The sequence below is a fragment of the Pongo pygmaeus genome, chromosome 1 (genome assembly GCF_028885625.2).
Source record: "Pongo pygmaeus isolate AG05252 chromosome 1, NHGRI_mPonPyg2-v2.0_pri, whole genome shotgun sequence".
Taxonomy (NCBI): Eukaryota; Metazoa; Chordata; class Mammalia; order Primates; family Hominidae; genus Pongo; species Pongo pygmaeus.
The window spans coordinates 224,513,647-224,534,441 of NC_072373.2; the positions used below are offsets into that span (position 1 = coordinate 224,513,647).

A 20,795-nucleotide genomic window follows, 5' to 3' on the forward strand; every position below is an offset into this window, starting at 1 on the left:
ATCCGGATGCGCCCTGCACTGGGCACCTCGCGCTTCTTCCAGGAGTTTGGGGCCAGTGGGGTAACAGGTGGTGTCACAGGGGTTTGTCTCCCAGAGGATGACAATCTCCTGGAGGTGACTTCAAAGTTTCCCTTTCTAGGCAGGACGCGGTGGCTCACGCCTGTAATCCCAACACTTTGGGAGGCCGAGGATCTCCTCGGGAGATCAGGAGTCCCAGACCAGCCTGGCCAACATGGTGAAACCCTGTCTCTACCAAAAATAGAAAAAAATTAACCGGGCGTGGTGGCGCGCGCCTGTAGTCCCAGCTACTCGGGAGGCTGAGGCAGGAGAATCGCTTGAACCCGGGAGGTGGAGGTTTCAGTGAGCCGAGATCGCGCCACTGCACTCCAGGCTGGGCGACAGGGTAAGACTCCGTCTCAAAACAAAACAAAACAAAAAGGCAAAGTTTCCCTTTCTAGTACAGGAAAAGCCCTAGGGAGTCCTGGCTGGATCTCAGGCCCCCGAGGACGCAGCCACACCGCGCGCCACGCGTCCACTGGGAGCACGAAGAGAGACCCCCGTGGTAACCCCGCCGGGGCTGCTTAGGCGCCGCGTCCCGCCCCAGGCCGAGCGGGGGCGCAAAGCGCAGGCGCACTCCTGCCGGGCGCGGACGGCTCCGGGCCGCCAGGGACCGCTGTGGCGCAGCCGGGCTGGCCCGCGCTGTCCCTGACGCGGATCACTGGCCCCTCTTGAGCACGGCCTTGCCGGTTTGGCGGGGTGAAAGGTTGCGAAGATGGCGACGGCCTTGAGCGAGGAGGAGCTGGACAATGAAGACTATTACTCGTTGCTGAACGTGCGCAGGGAGGTGAGGCCAGCGGCTGGACGCTCTGGGGGCTGAGGCCGAGCCCGGTCGTTCGGGAGGGCCGGGCTGGCGGCGGCCGCCCCACCCCCGCCACGGGAGGCTCGGGTCCGGCGGGGAGGCCGCGTGACCCCGGCGACGTGCACGCCAACCGGCCGACGGAGCCGTCCCCACCGCCCAGACCCTCCCGCCGGGTGTGCCGGGGCCGGCCTCCGCCCCAGCTCCTGGAGGCCAGTGCGCCGCGTGCACTGTGTCCGGGCAGGGCCAGAGACCCCGCACCCACAGGAGGAAACGGGGGCCCGGAGGAGGCCACCGTAGTGGGGTTCGCAGTCCTCCGAGACCCCGTCTCGCGCTCAGCCCACATACTCGTCCTGGCTGAGGGGCTGTGTCATCGCCCGCCGCCAGCAGGATGGCAAACTGAGTCTCACCCACCAAGGTCAAGGCCACTAGGGAACGTCCTTAGGGCTTTTTCCGGTCCCCGAGTCTTTCGTGGGGACGCCCTGCCTCTAAGTGGGTCCAGCCTCAGAGGCACGCGTCTCGTGCCCTCTTTCATTCCCCTGGACCCGCTGTCCAGAAATTGAAGGCAGAGTCTCCGGGACACAGACCCTCGGCTCGGAGGCTGCAGATTAGGAAGAAGTCCTAGGCCAGAAAAGTGGTGCCCTAACAACAGCTTCAACATTCACACCAAGCACTTGTACCCTGTCTCCTCAACGAATAAAAGACAACATGAAAGAGTCTCACATAATCTGGCAGTGGTAGGGCCCCACTATACTCCTTTGTTCATGACTAGTCTGGAGTTGAGATAGGTGTGAAGGGCGAGAAGGCTTCCAGGGTCAGGTCATAAGGTGGATCAGTTTCTTTAAGCCGATGGGTCCAGACTTTTCAGCCCTGCCAGAGAATTCCTAATTCCATCTCTCAGGTTTTCCGGTAGTAATGAAAGCTAGCCAAGTTTGGTTATGCTAACCAAAGCGGGTTCAGTGTGCGTTGTCAGTAAATATTGGTCTATGTGGTGTTAATAATACGAACTTATTTTGTGTGGGACCACTATGCTGAATGAAGTTTGTACTGTTATCTCATTTAATTCTGAGGATAGCTCTTAAGGTAAGTATTATGATAGCCCTTGATTTACACTTGAGGAAACCAAGGCATAGAGAGATTAAGTAGTGTGTCTAAAGTCACACTACTAGAAAGTGCAAGAGCGTGAACTCAACCCAGGCAGTCTGACTCTGGAGCCCAGCTTGTGAGCTCCGTGCTATTCTGTCACCTTAACTTACCAGTCCTTGGACTACAAAGCTGCTAGTTCTGGTACTGTATCCTTGAGTGTCACGCGTGTCCGTGTGAAGAGACCACCAAACAGGCTTTGTGTGAACAATAAACCTTTTTAATCACCTGGGCGCGTATGGGCTGAGTCCGGAAAGAGAGTCAGCAAAAGGTGGTGGGATTATCATTAGTTCTTATAGGTTTGGGATAGGCGGTGGAGTTAGGAGCAATTTTTTGTGGGCAGGGGGTGGATCTTACAAAGTACATTCTCAAGGGCAGGAAGAATATTACAAAGTACCTTCTTGAGGGCAGAATATCACAAAGTACATTATCACAAGGGCGGGGAGCGTGTATTGTCATAAGGCCAATTGATCAGTTAGGGTGGGGCAGGAGCACATCACCATGGTGGAATGTCTTCAGTTAAGGCAGGACCTGGCTATTTTCACTTCTTTTGTGGATCTTCAGTTGCTTCAGGCCATCTGGATGTATACATGCAGGTCATAGGGGATATGATGGCTTAGTTTGGGCTCAGAGGCTTGACACTGAGCACCTCATGAAAGAATCCCTCGAATGTATGGGCCACTGTACTATGAGAATGTCCAGTGAAATATCTTTGAGAATTGCAGATTTTGTTAGGCTGCCATAGGGCACCTGGGGGTTCTTGTTCTCATTAATCAACACTTTGGGCTAATCACTTCTTTTTTTTCTTTTTTTTTTTTTAATTATACTTTAAGTTCCGGGATACGTGTGCAGAACGTGCAGGTTTGTTACATAGGTACACATGTGCCATGGTGGTTTGCTGCACCCATCAACCTGTCATCTGGGTTTTAATGGGCTAATCATTTATTTAGCCTTCAGTCTCTTTCCCTTTAAATGAAGATGTCTGGCTAGTTATACTTTTTTTCCAGTTTTTATAAGTCAAGCAATAAATGAAGCCAGCCTTTCTGAAATCATTCCTACTTAGTCTGGGTTGTCAGTAATTGAGCAGCCATTTATCAGGCGTGCTGATAAACTGTAGGCAGCTGGTGCAGATGATCAAGCAGGTCTAGAATAATAGTTTTAGCCAGAGTCCTAGGTGAACATTTTGTCAAAGGTATACCTTGAAACTGCTGAAACTGTAGAGCCTGTCATTGTTTTTGGACTTACGGATGGGAGCCAAAGAAATTTTGTTTGTTTGTTTAGAGACAGGGTCTCGCTCTGTTGCCAAGGCTGAAGTGCAGAGGTGGATCACGGTGCACTGCAACCTTGAGTTCCCTGGGCTCAGGTGCTTCCACCTCAGCCTCGCTAGTAGCTAGGACCGCAGGCACATGCCACCATACCCAGCTAATTTTTGTATCTTTTGTAGAGACAGGGTCTCTCTGTGTTGCCCAGGTTGGTCTCCTGAGCTCAAGCGATCCTCCCACCTCTGCCTCCCAAAGTGCCGGGATTACAGGCATGAACCACCATGCCTGGCCAGGCCTGTCACTGTTATTAGACTCAAGGATGAAAAATATATGTATTTTTATATATAAGTAGACTTCACCCAGGCTGGAGTGCAGTGGCGCAGTCGTGGCTCATAGCAGCCTCGACCTTCCCCAGCTCAGGTGATCCTCCCGCCTCAGCCACCAGAGTAGCTGGTATTACAGGCACACACCACCACACCCAGCTGATTTGTGTAGTTTTTGTAGAGACAGGGTCTCACTGTGTTGCCCAGGCTGGTCTCAAACTCCTGAGCTCAAGCAATCCGCCCATCTCAGCCTCCCAAAGTGCTGGGATTACAGGCATGAGCCACTGTACCCAGCCAAGAAATATTTCTTAAAATTTTTTTTTTTTTTTTACTTCTCCTAATGAGTGAAGGCACTTTGCATATTTATGGCTATATGGCTATAGGTTAAATCCATATGAAACATGCCCCCTTGCAGAAGTCACTTTCTGTTGTCTTCGTCAGCAAACTCGGTGTTAAATGTCATACTCAGGTGTGGTGTGCTGGTTTTCCGTCCCGGGATTCCTCTAGAAGCTCTGAAGGTGATGTCTGAACTTGATATTTACTGGAATTTTTTGTGTGAAATCAAACGTGAAGTTGAAATAACGTGATTTAGTTGGAAAAAAGTCAGGGTAATCTTAAATCTTAATGTGTGGTTGGAAGAATATCTTAATACCTGTTTGTGTGTTTGCTGTCAGTTCTAGAGTAGTTGCCATTTAAGTATAGCTGTGAGAGGCAAGGCCCTCTTCCCACTGATACTTCAAAGTACCTTCAAAAGAGTGTCCTCAAAACTCTCAATGTTCAGTAGAGTTCAGAGACTTTTCTTCAGAAATCTCAAATGGAAACAATTCCAGACAAAACCAGGGAATCCTACTTTAAAATTATAAGCATAGGCCGGGCGCGTGGCTCATGCCTGTAATCCCAGCACTTTGGGAGGCCGAGACGGGCGGATCACGAGGTCAGGAGATCGAGACCATCCTGGCTAACACAGTGAAACCCCGTGTTTACTAAAAATACAAAAAAATTAGCCGAGCGCGGTGGTGGGCGCCTGTAGTCCCAGCTACTCGGGAGGCTGAGGCAGGAGAATGGCGTGAACCCAGGAGGCAGAGCTTGCAGTGAGCCGAGATTGCGCCACTGCACTCCAACCTGGGCAACAGAGCGAGACTCCGTCTCAAAAAAAAAAAAAAATTATAAACATAATAGAGGTATATATTGGATTAATATAGAAATGTCAAAAATCAGCTGAAGAATCTCCCTCTCCAGGTTTTAAACTTTAAAATATTCCCTTAAATTTGTATTCTAGAGCAGGGGTCCTCAACCCCCGGCCATGGACCAGTACTGGTCTGTAGCTTGTTAGGAGCTGGGCCGCACAGCAGGAGGTGAGTGGCGGGCAAGCAAGTGGTTAGCATTGGGCAAGCAAGCGTTACCACCTGAGCTCTGCCTGTCAGATTGGTGGTGGCATTAGGTTCTCACAGGAGCGTGAACCCTATTGGGAACTGCACATGCAAGGGATCTAGGTTAGGTGCTCTTTATGAGAATCTGACTAATGCCTGATGATCCCAGGTGGAACAGTTTCATTCCACTCCCACTAGTCTGTGGAAAAATTATCTTCCATGAAACCAGTCCCTGGTGCTAAAAGGTTGGAGACCCCGCTGTTGACACTGTTGGAGAGAGTGAAGCAGGCAGCTGGACAGGACCCCCCATTCTCCTATGTCAAGACCCATGATCTTTAATGATTCTCCTTCTAGATTTCCTGTTTACAGAGCAGGGCCATCATCTGTCATGCCTGCCTCACATTGAGAGGAGGGAGTAATTTATCATTAACTGGGCACACCAAAACCAGACTGGTTTTCTGGTTTAGTGTTAGAAGCATCATCTGGTGCCTAAAATCTAACTCCTCTGAGATTTCCAGGATGATTTTCCAGAATTTATTTGGAGAAAGGATTCCTTAACTGTAAATCAGAGTTAAATTTACCTGATCCATTAATTAGGAACTTTAATTGACACAGTTCAAACCTAATTTATTCCCAAGACAAATGGCTACAGTTCTAACTTTATCAATGTCTTTGAAAGAATTTCATTTTTGCAGTGTTTGTAACCTGTTTGAAGATCTCTGGTCCCAATTGTTTTAACCTTAAGGAGCCATCCTCCTTTTCAAGTTTTAGACACTTTTGGAAAAACGCAGTTAAGTAAAAAATGAAGTTGTTAATAAAGTTTTTTTCTTGCAGTCCATATATGGAGGTCAGTGTTCTGAGATCTTCATCCTTCCAGAACAGCCATGAAACTAGAAGTACAAAAGTGTCACCTACCAGTAAAAAGTTTACCTCAAGTCCCTGCATTTTCATTCCTTCTCTGGTACAGGGTAGATCGTTATTTTCACAATTTTGTGTTGTCGGGGTTTCTTTAGCTGCAGGTTACAGCCACAGAGTAAGACCCACCAGTTGAGTTTGAACTGCAGATTGAAAGAAAGGGCTAGAAGAGTAGAGGAAGGTCCCCTGGTCACTCTCAAGATTGTCCTAGGGTCAAAGTCACCCACAAAGAAGGAGGCAGCAGACCCTCCAATCAGGACCACTGACTCAGCCATCTGCAGAAATTGACGTGTAAACGGCTCAACTATGCCAATTTGAGCCACTCAAATCCCTAAAGCAGTGAGGTGGTGTGTGTTTACACATTCATTGCTTTCTTATCAAACCTCATGATGGGCAGTTAATTTTTTCTTAATAAGAGAAATAAAGATGGCTCTGAAAAGGTCAGTTCCTTCATTTTCCATCTACTACATTATGTTAAAGTTTGATATTTATAATGACTCCAGTTAAATGTGTGCCTCAGGCACATAGAGTTAAGCCTTGGTTGTCCAAAAACAAGTTATCCAGATGTCCGCATTCCATAGGGTGTTCTGTAAGCCAAGAGGCTGAGGAGCAAGAATTTCAGCCCATGCTGCCTGCCTCTTGTGTGACCTTCAGTGAGTCATTTAACCTCAGCCTCTACTTACCTGCAGAATGGAGGCACCAGTACTTCTTAGTTAACAATGGGACAGAGGGAGACCACCATGTAGGGCTTTGCAGCTGGAGTCCAGTATTCAAATCCCATTTTACTCTTCTGGAAGTTCTATGCTTAAAGGCTAGTAATTTAACCTTTCTGCTTCTCAATTTCTCTCTTTTTTTTTTTTTTTTTTTTTTTGAGATGGAGTCTGTCACCCTGGCTGGAGTGCAATGGCGCGATCTCAGCTCACTGCAACCTCCACCTCCTGGGTTCACGTAATTCTCCTGCCTCAGCCTCCCAAGTAGCTGGGATTACAGGCACACACCACTATACCCGGCTAATTTTTTTTTTTTTTTTTTTTTTTTTTTTTAGTAAAGATAGGGTTTCACTATGTTGGCCAGACTGGTCTCAAACTCCTGACGTCGTGATCCATCTGCCTCAGCCTCTCAGAATGCTGGGATTACAGGCATAAGCCACCGCACCTGGCCGTCAGTTTCTTTAATGTTGGAATGTAGGTAACAGGTAACAATGGCTTAAGCCCTTACTGTAGGCCAGGATGACCTGTGTGGTATGTGCATTGCTAGGTGCTGAGGATGTATATAAATTGCCTGTCATAAGTAGATATTTAGTTAATACGTATTGTTATTTCTTGGATTTTTATAAGTTTGAAGTTTTGCTTATTTTTAAAAAAGACATAAGGATTAGGGGGTGGCTCACACCTGTAATTCCAGCACCTTAGAAGGCTAAGGCAGGAGGATAGCTTGAGGCCAGGAGTTTGAGACCAGCCTGGGTGACATAACATAGCAAGACCCCATCTTTAATTAAAAAAAAATTTTTTTTTTTTTTTTTTTTTGAGACAGAGTCTCACTCTGTCACCCAGGCTGGAGCGCAGTGGCGCAATCTTGGCTCATTGCAAGCTCTGCCACCTGGGTTCACACCATTCTCCTGCGTCAGCCTCCTGAGTAGCTGGGACTACAGGCACTCGCCACCACGCCCGGCTAATTTTTTGTATTTTTAGTAGAGACGGGGTTTCACCGTGTTAGCCAGGATGGTCTCGATCTCCTGACCTTGTGATCCGCCCGCCTCAGCCTCCCAGAGTGCTGGGATTATAGGTGTGAGCCACCGCGCCCAGCCAAAAAAAAATTTTTTTTGAATTAGCCGAGCATGGTGGTGTGCGCTGTAAGCTGTAGTCCAGCCTAAGGTGGAAGTACAGCCAAAAAGCAGGTCAGTTGTTTACCGCATGCGGAGTCCAGCTAACAAGAGTGAGGCGCATACAAAGCCGGTGAATTTACTCTGAAGTCAGCTTGGGGAAGGGGCACGATGTCCTGCTGTACCGCTTCACTTTTAGAGCAGAAAGCAGGCACTTTTATAAGGAGGAAATGAGCAAGGGCAGGGGTCCCCCTGCTATCTGGGTACTTTATCTACCTGGCAATTGAGTTGGCACCTTCCTGGGCAGAAATAAGTAAAAGTGGCCATGGGGACATGATTTGGTCTGCAAATCCACTGTCAAGAGATCCGTCTTGGAGCACCTAGTTAGATGAACTTGCCCCATAGAGGATGTCTGGTGAGGAGGAGGGGAAAGGTTATATTTGCATTTCTAAAGGGCTAAGTAGGAAACAGGATACCAGGGAAAGGGGGAGAGGAGAAAATAATTAAACTATCTCTTAGAAAAATGGGGCCGGGCATGGTGGCTCCTGTCTGTAATCCCAGCACTTTGGGAGGCCGAGGCCAGTGGATCACTTGAGGTCAGGAGTTCAAGACCCACCTGGCCAGCATGGTGAAACCCCATCTCTACTAAAAATACAAAACTTAGCCAGACTTGATGGCAGGCGCGTGTAATCCCAGCTACTCATAAGGCTGAAGCAGGAGAATCTCTGCTGGGAGGTGGAGGTTGCCGTGAGCAGAGATCACACCACTGTGCTCCAGCCTGGGCAACAGAGTGAGACTCAAAAAAAAAAAAGAAAAATGGGGGTACTTGGTTACAGGAGGATTGCTTGAACCTAGAAGTTTGGGTCTGCAGTGAGCTACAGTCACACCACCACACTCTAGGCTGGGCAACAGAGCGAGACTCTGTCTATAGAAAGCGAGACTCCGTCTATAAAAATAATAAATAAAAGGCTGGGCGTGATGGCTCATGCCTGTAATCCAGCACTTTGGGAGGCCGAGGCGGGCGGATCACGAGGTCAGGAGTTCGAGACCAGCCTGGCCAACATGGTGAAACCCTGTCTCTACTAAAAATACAAAAACTAGCCTGGTGTGGTGGCGGGCGCGTGTAATCCCAGCTACTCGGGAGGCTGAGGCAAGAGAATTGCATGAACCTGGGAGATGGAGTTTGCAGTGAAGCAAGATCGCACCACTGCACTCCAGCCTGAGTGACAGAGCAAGAATCCGTCTAAACGATAATATAATAATAAATAAATTTAAAAATGTGAAAGACATACGTGTACATAGAAAGCCTTGGTATGCTTCATCCTGGCTAAGGATGAACTTTGCTATCCACTTGTAGTATTACTAAAAATCATAGTGCTAGAATGTGTGCTAAGCATTAGTTTATGAAATTCCTGAGGTTGGGCGTGGTGGCTTACGCCTTATAGTCCCAACACTTTGGGAGGCGGAGGCGGGCAGATCACCTGAGGTCAGGAGTTTGAGACAAGCCTTGTTAACATGGTGAAACCCTGTCTGTACTAAAAATACGAAAAAAAAAAATTGGCCGGGCGTGGTGGTGCTCGCCTGTAATCCCAGCTACTTGGGAGGCTGAGACAGGAGAATTGCTCAAACCCAGGAGGCAGAAGTTGCAGTGAGCCACTTCTCCACTGTACTCCAGCCTGGGCAACAGAGCAAGGCTCTTGTCAAAGGAAAAAAAAAAAGAGGCTGGGCGCGGTGGCTTATGCCTGTAATCCCAGCACTTTGGGAGGCTGAGGCGGGCAGATCACCTGAGGTCGGGAGTTTGAGACCAGCCTGACCAACATGGAGAAACCCCATCTCTACTAAAAATACAAAAATTAGCCAGGCGTGGTGGCAAATGCCTGTAATCTCAGCTACATGGGAGGCTGAGGCAGGAGATTCACTTGAACCCTGGAGGCAGAGGCTGCGGTGAGCCAAGATCGTGCCATTGCACTCCATCTTGGGCAACAAGAGCGAAACTCCATCTCCAAAAAAAAAAAAAGAAAGAAATTCCTGAAGCATTTTTTACTTTCTGTTCAAAACACTGAGTTTGTTGTTTTTAAAAGACAGTGATCTCTCTGAACTTGTGCTTCCTGGAAAGTTGACATGGGGATAGGGAGCTTTCCTGGAAGTTGGGGCTAAGCATGGGAGTAGGGTGCAGGCTCAAGGATAACCTTTTTTGGGTGTTTGGAGTAAAGATAGGATAGTTGTGAGCCAAGCAGAGAGGAGGCAGAGCTGGGGGCGGGGGTGGGCTCAAGAGGGTGCCCGGGAAGTGGAGTTTAGAGAAGCTGCCTGTGCGCGGGGAGGGAGCTGTTGAGGACGCCCCACCACTTCCAGTGTCATCTCATAATGTGATTGGCAAACGTGAGGTTACATTTTACAGTGTGTTTCTTTAATGATCTATAAGCCAGTTATTTTCTGCTTTGGGCATTTCAGACAATTGCTTCTTGTAATGTTAATGCTCTAATTTTGCATTATCTACCAAAACACCTCTTTTATTTTCTTTCTTAAAGAGAATTCAATGGAAAACTTTTGTATTTGCTGTGAATTTAGTAATAAAACAACAGAAAATAAAATAGGGGACATGATAGCAACATGCTTTGCTTGGCTGTAGAATTTTAGTGTCTGCTTTTTATTAACCTTTCATTTTAATTTTACTTATTTACACCTTTGTTTAAGAAAAGATGTAAGACAACAGATGAATAAATAAAATAGCATATATTTTTTAAAGGAGACACACATTTCTTAAAAAGAAGACAATTGAGAACATTGCTGCTTTTTACCACTGTTACGGCATGTGCCTGGTACAGATCACAGTCCCTGGAAGGAGCTTGCAGCTTGGAGTGGAACCTCCTTCGAGATGAAAATCTGACAGCTGGATTCCTGTTTGGCTCATGGACTGTTGGAACCACTTCTGCATGTTTTGAGTGTGCAGCCTACCCTCCCTAGTTGACAGGAGCCAGAAAATTCTTCAGCAGTAAAATGCCAAGCCAATAGAGATCAACCACAAGAAGTCTGCATGAGTAGGCAGGGTATAACAGATGAACACGAATGACAGAAGGTATAAGGTCAGGCTTTTAGGGAGAAATAAGCCGATTTCTTACTGTAAGGATAGGATCTGAGCCATCAATTTTGGTGCAACTCTGGAGCTTGTTTCTAGAGACTAGGGCCTTTTTATTTTCTATTCGTCTCAAGGGCAACAAATAAATATATGAACATGACCAGGAAGAGTAATGAAAACCAAGTTGTACAATGGTAGCAAAAGAATTCCTGAGCCCTTGGAATGACCTCTGATTAGGAGTCAGGATTTTTGCTCCTTGGGCCCATTTGTTCTTGAATTCTATGATTGTAGCCGAGATGTGTGCTGCAAGACCCGATTCCTCCTCTGCCCCGTAAACCTTACAGGTGATGTGCTTCCTGCCTTTTTTTTTTTTTTTTTTTTTTTTTTTTCAGTATTTGGGATTCTGTTGTTACTTAATTGTGTAATCTTTTTTTCAAATTTATATTGCCATCTTGGAGGTATTGTGTTTTGTGAGTTTTGTAAGTTTTTTCCTTAACTCTGTGTTAAGTAGAACTCACTTAAGTTTCAAAAATTATTCCTATTTATAGAAACTTTTTAGAATTGTTTTATCTGTCTCTTTGTTCAGCTTTTCTGACTCGTTTGTGGTTTGATTATTTCTCTGCTAAGCTCTTTCCAAAGTGAAATCTAAAATGGCTGTAGGAGCCAAACTTCCAAAATCAGTGGAGGTCAGCCTGACCTCTGTCCTCAACAAAGATGTGGTAGAATTCAGGATTTTTGTTTGTTTGCACCATTCTCCTGCCTCAGCCTCCTGAGTAGCTGGGACTACGGGAGCCCGCCACCACGCCCGGCTAATTTTTTGTATTATTAGTAGAGACGGGGTTTCACTGTGTTAGCCAGGATGGTCTCGATCTCCTGACCTCGTGATCCACCCACCTCGGCCTCCCAAAGTGCTGGGATTACAGGCGTGAGCGACCACGCCTGGGCAATTCAGGGGTTTTAAGTGAAGGACAACTGAAATCACCTAGCCCACCCCTTGCATGTTTAAGCATCAAGGAGCATTCATTGGTGATGATTTGAATGTCCTGGGACAGTGGTGGAGTTTCAGAAGGGGTCATTGTGAAGATAGCACAGCCGCAGGAGTCAGATCCGAGTTTGAGTTTCTAGCAGGTTTTGTGGGGGGCAAATTACCTAACCTGTCTGAGCCCGTTCATCCATAAAATCCAGACAGTTTTACTGTCGTAGAGCTTTTGTGGGAATGAAGTGGGAGTGCATGGAAATGCTTGACATAGCAGTGGACATGCGACTGTCACATGAATGCCATGTATTTCTATTAGTGTCATGAGCATAGCCATTAATAAGGAAGGCTCTTATTGGTTAGTTATATAATTTGGATGAATTGTTGATCTGGTATATATATATATAGTAAATGCCTCTTCCTTCTATGTTGCCTTTCACTTTTCATGAACTGAAGTTTGGTTTGAGTTAGGCTACACATTATTAGTTTCTAACCATCTTTCAGGTTAGGGGTCCATAACCAAATAAACTCCTCCTCCATCTTCAATAAGTCACTTGATCTTTCCGATCCTCGGGATTTTTATCCGTAAAATGGGAGTCTGATACCAACCTCAAGGCGTTTTGAGTATTAAAGTATTAAGTGAGGAAATAGTGGAATTATTTTGTTAGCTGTAAATCTGTATAAATGCATTTGTGACACCATTGACACGACTTTAAAGCTCTGTGATGCTTCTCAGTCCTTCTTTTTCACTTTGCCAGTTGCACATTCCCTGTCCTCCTTACATAGCCCTTTCTCCAGTTCAGTCCTCACCTCCTTGGATTTTTTTTTTTTTTTTTTTTTGACGGAGTTTTGCTCTTGTTGCCCAGGCTGGAGTGCAATGGTGCAATCTCAGCTCACCACAACCTCCGCCTCCTGGGTTCAAGCAAGTCTCCTGCCTCAGCCTCCTGAGTAGCATGCGCCACCATGCCTGGCTGTTTTTTTGTATCTTTACTGGAGACGGGGTTTCTCCATGTTGGTCAGGCTGGTCTGGAACTCCCAACCTCAGGTGATCAGCTCGCCTCAGCATCCCAAAGTGCTGGGATTACAGGCGTGAGCCCCCTTTTTAAGTCTCTTGCTTCAACCCTGCATCTCTATCTGCCTTCTGGACATCACGCCACCTAGGTGTTCAAATTCACCTCTGCCCCAAGCCTGACTACCTCCTAATTTCTCCCTAACCCATATTCGAGCCAAAACCCTGGAATGCTCGTTGATTCTTCTCCATTTCACATTCAGTAACTGTCCCGTAGATCCGTGAATCCTCTAGGACTTCAGCAGACTCTGATCCTTCATTTCTGTTTCAGCTTCCAGGCTGCTGGCCGCACAACCGTAGCCTTGAATTTCTGCTGCTGTTTCCTTAGCTCTCTCTGGTTTTTTTTGTTTGTTTGTTGTCTGTTTCAGTCAAGCTGTACCAAATTAATCTTAACAAATAATACTGGTGACATTATTTCTCTACCCAGAAACCTTGTATGACTTCCTCTTATTTCTTGGGTCAGGGTCAAACTCCTTGGCTCCATTTTTAAAGCCCTGTGTAAGTTAGATGTTTTGTGTATTTTCTGGCTACTTTGTGGTGATGTTCTGCCCTCTTCCACTGCAGAGGAAGCACCGTGTGGTCAGGGGCCGTGGCTGTCTGAGTCACCATTATATCCCCTGCACAGTGCCAGGCACATAATGGTACTTAACAAATGTTTGCTGAATACATTGAGCAGACAGCTGGGTGTCCAAATTAGTTTCTTACCTACTTCCTGCCTTCTTATGCCCCTTTACGCCTGCTGGTTTGGTCAGTGTTTCTGTCCCCAACACCGGCCTGTTTCCTCAGGGTGTTATTTTCCCCTGAAATGCCGCAGCCCATCTTGGATACCCAAAGTAAATCAGAGTCCACCTTTGTGTTCTCATTGGGGTCTCACCACCTCCATGAGGTTTTCTTTGCATTCTGACTTCTGTGAACTTCTTTCTGTATCATTAATGTTAGCATTCCTGTTTTATATTGTTTAGTTAAATCAATGTTTACATGGAGTTTTTTTGGGGGGGGTGGGGAATAGGAAATAGATAGGGATCTATGTGTAATTTCTCTGAGCTACAGACCATGTTGTATTTCTTTTGTGCCCCTAGTGGGTTCTAAAGCCAGTTGACATTCAGTAAACTTACTGATTGAAGTGATAAGTATTTGCTAACGACATACTCACCTTGTCTACTGGTATTCTTGAGGAATACATTGCAATTTTAGCAATCAAATTCTAGAGGAACTTATTATTGGAAGGAATTTATTTGTTGTTAATTTGATAAATCTAAATCAGGTACAAGAGGAGGAGAGCAAATTCAAACATATGCCTTTATGCTCAGGCTCCAGAGTGAGTCAAGGCCTATGGAGACTCAGTCCAGGACTGAATAGCATGCCAGAAGATGAAACGACGGCTTTTCCCTTTTGCTGGGCTTGTCCTTTGCATCTGGCAGATACTGATTATCTTCCTCTTATGTTTCTTATTGAGGTGGGAAAAGGTTACTTTATCATCTTTCGCACTAGCAACACTAATAACATTTGTAAAAGAAAATAAGTTTCAGATGGATCAGATATATTTTTGTATGGTATTTGGTCGTTTTTTGTTTGTTTTTTTTTTTTGGTCAATTAAATGGAACTGCATTTTTACCGTAGATACAGATTAGTCTCACGTTAAATCCTGTTCTACTTGGATTGTTCCTGTGGAGATCAGTCAGGCAGAATGAGTTACTCCAGTCTACACAGTGCTTGATGTTGTAGTATGATTCCGAATATATCATTGGGGTTTATTTCTGTTTGAGGATGAATCCCATATTTCCAGACTTTCCAAAGATATTCTACATGTGAATGAAAATGAGAGAAGGGGGGGGTTGAGCAGGAAAAATGCCATCAGAATATGGTGGAGCTGGGAATAAGAGGGACTATGGCCGGGCGCAGTGGCTCACACGTGTAATCCCAGCACTTTGGGGGGTCGAGGTGGGTGGATCACGAGGTCAGGAGATTGAGACCATCCTGGCTAACACGGTGAAACCCCGTCTCTACTAACAAATACAAAAAATTAGCCGGGCATGGTGGCGGGCACCTGTAGTCCCAACTACTCAAGAGGCTGAGGCAGGAGAATGGCATGAACCTGGGAGGCGGAGCTTGCAGTGAGCCGAGATCATGCCACTGCACTCCAGCCTGGGCGACAGAGCAAGACTCCGTCTCAAAAAAAAAAAAGAGGGACTGTATTGTGTAAAGCTTCAGGCTATATGGTTGGAACCTTTACAAAATGAAATAGGGAATTTTTTTTTTTACCAAGTCCAGTTAAGTGGTTGCTTTTTAATGCCTGATAAGTAAGTGGCTTGCTCTCTTAGTATAATCAGTATCTACTAAATGACACCAAATAATATATGACACTCTTTCTCTCCATAGAACAGCTCTTACTCAGCACAAAGCACCCGTGCTGTCTTGGTGTTAATTAGCTCTGAAATCTGCTTTTTCTTTTAAAGTGTATAAGCACCAACTATCATAATAAACACTGCAGGTTTTTATGAGCTGATGCAGTTTCTTTCCATCAGATTATTGGGGAACATAGGGACAATAATGAATCTTCAATTGTGGTAATCAGGCAAACTTCCCGAAATCAGTAGAATATAGTTTGTGGAGCCTTGGTTGGTGAAATTTAGTAATACAGATACATCGCCTGGAAGTTCGAGTTTGAAAATATAGGCTAAAGCAACAAAAAACCTGGTGGCTTTAGTATTCCCAAAGTGAATATAAATATGAGGTATTATTAAGTTGTTATTTGCATGCTCTATTCAGTCTTCAAAGTATCAAATTAAATATCATCATCATGGTAGGTATAAGTACCGTTCACCCAATGTGGTTGGTTCTTTGCTTGCCCAGCACATGGTAGGACTGCACTTGCTAGTGTCCTTGTGATCAAGCAAGACGACCTTGGGACTAGTTCTAGCTGGTGATGTCAGTGGAAGTGAGGTGTGTCACTTCTAGGTCCAAGCATTTAAATGCCAGTGTGAGCCAGGGAGCCTGCTCTCCCCTCTGCCTTGGTGATTGGCACAGGATGAATGCTCTGTCATCCTGGGACCTGTCAACCTGGGACCTGAAGACATTGCCAAACCATACTAGCTGGCGTCAAATGGACATGTAAAGTGAGAGAGAAATAAGCCATTGAAATTTTTGGATTGTTTGTTACTGCAGTATCATCTAGCCCAGCAGTTATCAGGCTTTTTGGTGTTAGGATTCCTTTACACTCTTAAGTTATTCCTTACATAAGGATTCCTTTACATTCTTAAGTTATTTGGTGTTAGGATTTCTTTACATTCTTGAGTTACTACATTCTTAAGTTATTCTTAAGTTATTCCTTTACATTCTTAATGTTATCCTTTACATGCTTAAGTTATTAAGTTATTGAGGATCCCAAAGAGCTTTTGTTTATGTGAATTATAGCTATTGATATTTAGTCAGAAATTAAAACTGAGTAATTGCTAAAATATTGTTGTAAAACAAGACACAAATACAAATGTATTTCAGCAGAAGCACAAGGAAAACGTTTAAGGATTTAAAATGACTGTATTGGACAATAACGAGATTATAGATACACAGACATCACAGCAGATATAACCAACGATAGCACAGTCAAGGAACTGAGGGCTAATTGAGTTAATCTCAAAACTCTTGTATTTATTTAAACTCTTGTATTTATACCAACCTTAGAAATTTCTAGAAAACATAAGACATGTACACACATTCCATTAAACATCAGAACAATGATATTGTAACTAAAAGTTCTCTGAAAGATAATTTGGAAAAAAGAGATTTTACTCCAGTGAATACTTTGCAAACCGGGGAAACCCAGCCTGCAGTATAAAACAAAGGTGGGTTCCAGAGAACAAAAGGAAAACTCAGGTTTTATAGCCAAAGTTCCTGCGTGGGTTCCCAATCAGGTCCATTTATGTAAATGAAGGATTGAAACTTGCTTAGCTCTGATTGGTTGATACAGGTGAGTCCTGATTGGCTGGGGCAGATGAGCTTGGATTGATTGAGGTGGGTGAGCTCCAAAGATAAAAAGATGTGGATTTTGGAAAACTGTGCAACCTCTAGTCAGCAAAAGGCCACCTGACTATTTTAAATTTAGGTATCTCAGGATCCATCTTGAAGGATTGCCTCTTTTAGGCTCATGTTTGTTCCCAAGATCATCACACGTCCTGTAACCTCAAGATTCCACTGTACACTCAAGAAAGGATGAGAGTGAAAAAGGCAAATAACAGCTTCGTGTTATTAGAAAAATAGTTTTGACTTTGTGGATCCCTGAAAGGGTCTCAGAGATTCCTGGGATGCCCCAGACCACACTTTGAGAACCACTGATCTAGCCTATCCTAACCAAATGCAGTCGTGGTACAGACATATTATCCAGACATGTTTTAGCTTATTTTGCCTTAGCCTCCTGAGGTGCTGGAAGTACACCTGGATAATTTTTTTAAATTTTTTTCTAGAGACAGGATCTCGCTATGTTGCTCAAGCTGGTCTTGAACTCCTGGCCTCAAGCGATCCTCCCACCTTGGGATACCAAAGTGCTGGGATTACTGTACTGGTGTGAGCCATTGCACCCAGCCCTGTTATTGATTTCTGACTTCATCCTCTTGTGGTAGGAGAAGATATTTTGTATGATGTCAGTCTTTATAGTCTATTGAGACTTAATTTGGGACCTAACGTATAGTCGAGCCAGAAAATATAACCAGGTGATTGAGATGATGAAAGATTATAGACTTAAAGTATGATACATTTCTTAATTTTTATTACAGAATTTTAGGATAAGAATGTACCTTTAGGTATCATTCTTAATGATAATCTCATTGCATTTTGAAATAACAGTATTTCTGTGAGAGTGAAAGAGGTTCTCATTTATGAAATATCGAACCAGTGACCTTAGCTATTCAGTTATAATGAAAGGACCAATCTAACCTTTTATTGAATGTGATATTTATTAAAAATGAAACATCTTATTTACATTACTTAATCAATAGCATATTAAGCCATTTATTAATAAGATTAAAGAATGTCTTGCAGAGTAGATATTCTACTCTCTTGTCATCTAGGTTAATTTTAATAACCAGGAAATAGCAGTCTAACTGAGAGTCAGTTAAATCTGTCTAATCCAGTACTTGTAACTTTATGAGATACAGAAAAGGACAATTAAAATTTGCACAAAGAAAATAATTTGTGACCGGGTGCAGTGGCTCACGCCTGTAATCCCAGCACTTTGGGAGGCCGAGGCAGGCGGATCACCTGAGGTCAGGAGTTCAAGACCAACCTGGCCAACACGATGAAATCCCATCTCTATTAAAAATACAAACAATTAACTGGGCATGGTGGCGTGTGCCTGTATCCCAGCTACTTGGGAGGCTGAGGCAGGAGAATTACTTGAACCCAGGAGGCGGAGGCTGCAGTGAGCCGAGATCACAGCACTGCACTCCAGCCTGGGTGGCAGAGTGAAACTCCATCTCAAAAAAAAAAGAAAATAATTTGTAATGGCCGTGTGGGAAAAAAAATAAGCCCCTTTTACATCATCACATAAGTAAACCTACCTGGAAAAGATTATTTTCCCATGATTTATGTTTGAAACACCAGGGTTTGGTACAGGTGGTATATTGATAAGTGTAGCAAGAAATGCATTAAAAGTTGGGAGGAAAACAAAACACTACAGCAAGAAGAAGAAAAAGGAGAAAATGCAGAGATGGAAATATGGAGGCCCACCTCTTCTAGAGAACCTTGTATTTTTATAGAAATAGAATATACATGCAGAAAAGTGGTCATCTCCTGAATATACAGCACAATGAATTGTCACAAGCAGGACTGTTTCATAAATGAATGTTTCCGTTATCCAGGCACCAGGGCGGTGCCCTCCGAATTGTTCCAGTTTCAGTACTCCTGTCGCCAAAAAGATACCACAACTAATTGTGATGATGGTAATAACAAAAGTGGTTATGGTCCTAGTATGAGCTGGACATTGTTAAGCATTCGTGCTTGTATTATCTCAATTATGCCTCAGACTCAGAAAGAAGCACTATTGTCCACAGTTTGCAGGTGAGGAAACAGAAAGGGGCTTAAAGGAGCTATAATTCCTAAGTTTTTGCTGTGTGTTGGACACTGTGTGAAGCACTTCATAGTCACTGTCGGGTTTCATTTTCACACCGTCCCTGCAAGGGCTGTCATCCCCTTTTATGGAGGAGAAGACCAAAGGCCAGAAATCTCACTTGCCATGGTCACAAAGCTTGGAAGTGACAGATCCTGCATCTGAACATGGGCCGTTTGACTGCCACACCTGCATTCTCAACCAGCAGAATGGAAGGCTGTGTTGCCCCAGAGCGAACCACATGGGCGTGGCTGGAAGACAGGCAGCCAGCCCCTGTTTGGCAGTGCTGTCCCTGAAGGCTGCACCAAAGGGAAGATGGGAGAAAGAGATTTGCTATGGAGTGGGGTCTCACCAGTTCTCAGAGGCCAGGAGCTGCTCATTCAGCAAGATCCTTGACCCTATTCTGACACAGTAGTTCATGGAACCTTCAAGGAGCTCCCGATTTAAAATGGCATGCAGCAGAGTTGCCTCTCTCCAAACCAGCGGGAAGCTCTCTGTGGCCTGCTTTAAAGGGCAAGCTGAATGTCTTGGGTCTAGCTAGTTTTTTTTCCCCCTCTGTCACCCAGGCTGGAGTGCAGCGGTGCAATCATAGCTCGCTGCAACTTCAGCCTCCCCAGGCTCAGGTGATCCTCCCACCTCAGCCTTCCAGGTAGGACCACAGGCAGGCGCCTCCACACCCAGGTAATTTTTGTATTTTTGGTAGATATGGGGTTTTGCCATGTTACCCAGTCTAGTCTTGAACTTTTGGGCTCAAGCAATCTGCCCACCTCCGCCTCCCAAATTGCTAAGTCTACACGTGTCAACCACTGCGTCCAGCCTTGTTTCTTTTCTGGATAGCAGAATCCAGTAAAGTTAGAGCCAGAAGGCTCCTGGAGGTCACCCACGCCATCACCTACTCCTCAGATGAAGCTGGCCTGAGCCTGGTCTAGGGCTGAGGAGATGGGCTTGAGGGAGCAGAACCCGGGCCCCAGCACCACTGCCGCTGCCCCCTCAGGCACATGGGACCGATGGGCCGTTGTCCTCTGCACGTCTTTCCAGTCACGTTTATTGTCTTCCTCTTGGAGTCCTTCAGAATTCCTTGTTTAGAACCCCTGGTAAACTCGCACAAATACCCTGGCTTTCTAACATCTGAATAACTTAATCCTGTAGAAAATATTTAGATTCTGGGCCAAAAGTTATTACTAAAGTACAGTAAAATTGTACTTTTTTTGCTGGTGAAGAAGCTCATTAGTCCTGGGACTGAAAGATATTGAAAAATTGTGGAAGTAACAGAGAATACAGGGTCATCTTTTTTTTTTTTTTTTTGTAATTATGGTCCCAGGACCAACTATGTCTGTGTGACCTCTTTCTTTGAGGATCTGTGTTCCAGGCCCTCATCCTAGAGGACTGTCAATCCTCACATCCCCTCCTGGGACCTGGGCCTATTCTGTTCAGTTGGCAGATTTTTGGGGCCCCTCTAGCATGTTGTCAGTGACCCAGAAATGTGCTTCAGTTGTCAAAATGGTGGGGATATGTCCCCAAATCAAATGTTCTTTAACTGATATACCAAAGGGTAGAACTGCCCATCCAATACCACCCCTGACAGGCCAAAATAGCCTCTAGAATCAAACATAACACTTCCCAAAAGCAGACCTGCAGGGCCAGCCACATAGCCCGCCTAGTGTTCCAAGGCCTCTGAGGGGCCCTGTCTAGAGACCCTCTTGGTGGCTGTGAGGCAGGCCACAGTGAATGTGGGTTTGCCTCGTTGGCACCCGCCCCCCACTGTGGTTAAAGCACACCAGAGCCCGTCTGCCTTGTGCCGTCCCTTCGGATGTTCTGTGTAGAATTGGAGAGTTGATGCCTTTTGGTTTTTAGGGGGTCTGGGGGTTTTGGGGAGGGTTGGT

General features: G+C 45.2%; 1 protein-coding gene across 1 annotated transcript in view; it reads left to right on the forward strand.

Moving 5' to 3' along the window:
- The first annotated feature begins 639 nt into the window (after positions 1–639).
- Positions 640–20,795, forward strand: part of DNAJC11 (DnaJ heat shock protein family (Hsp40) member C11) — a 68,127-nt gene continuing 47,971 nt past the window's right edge. The window contains exon 1 of the mRNA XM_054441225.2: positions 640–844. Within this exon, the coding sequence (XP_054297200.1) occupies positions 773–844 (72 nt within the window). The 5' untranslated portion in view covers positions 640–772. The remainder of the gene's footprint in view (positions 845–20,795) is intronic.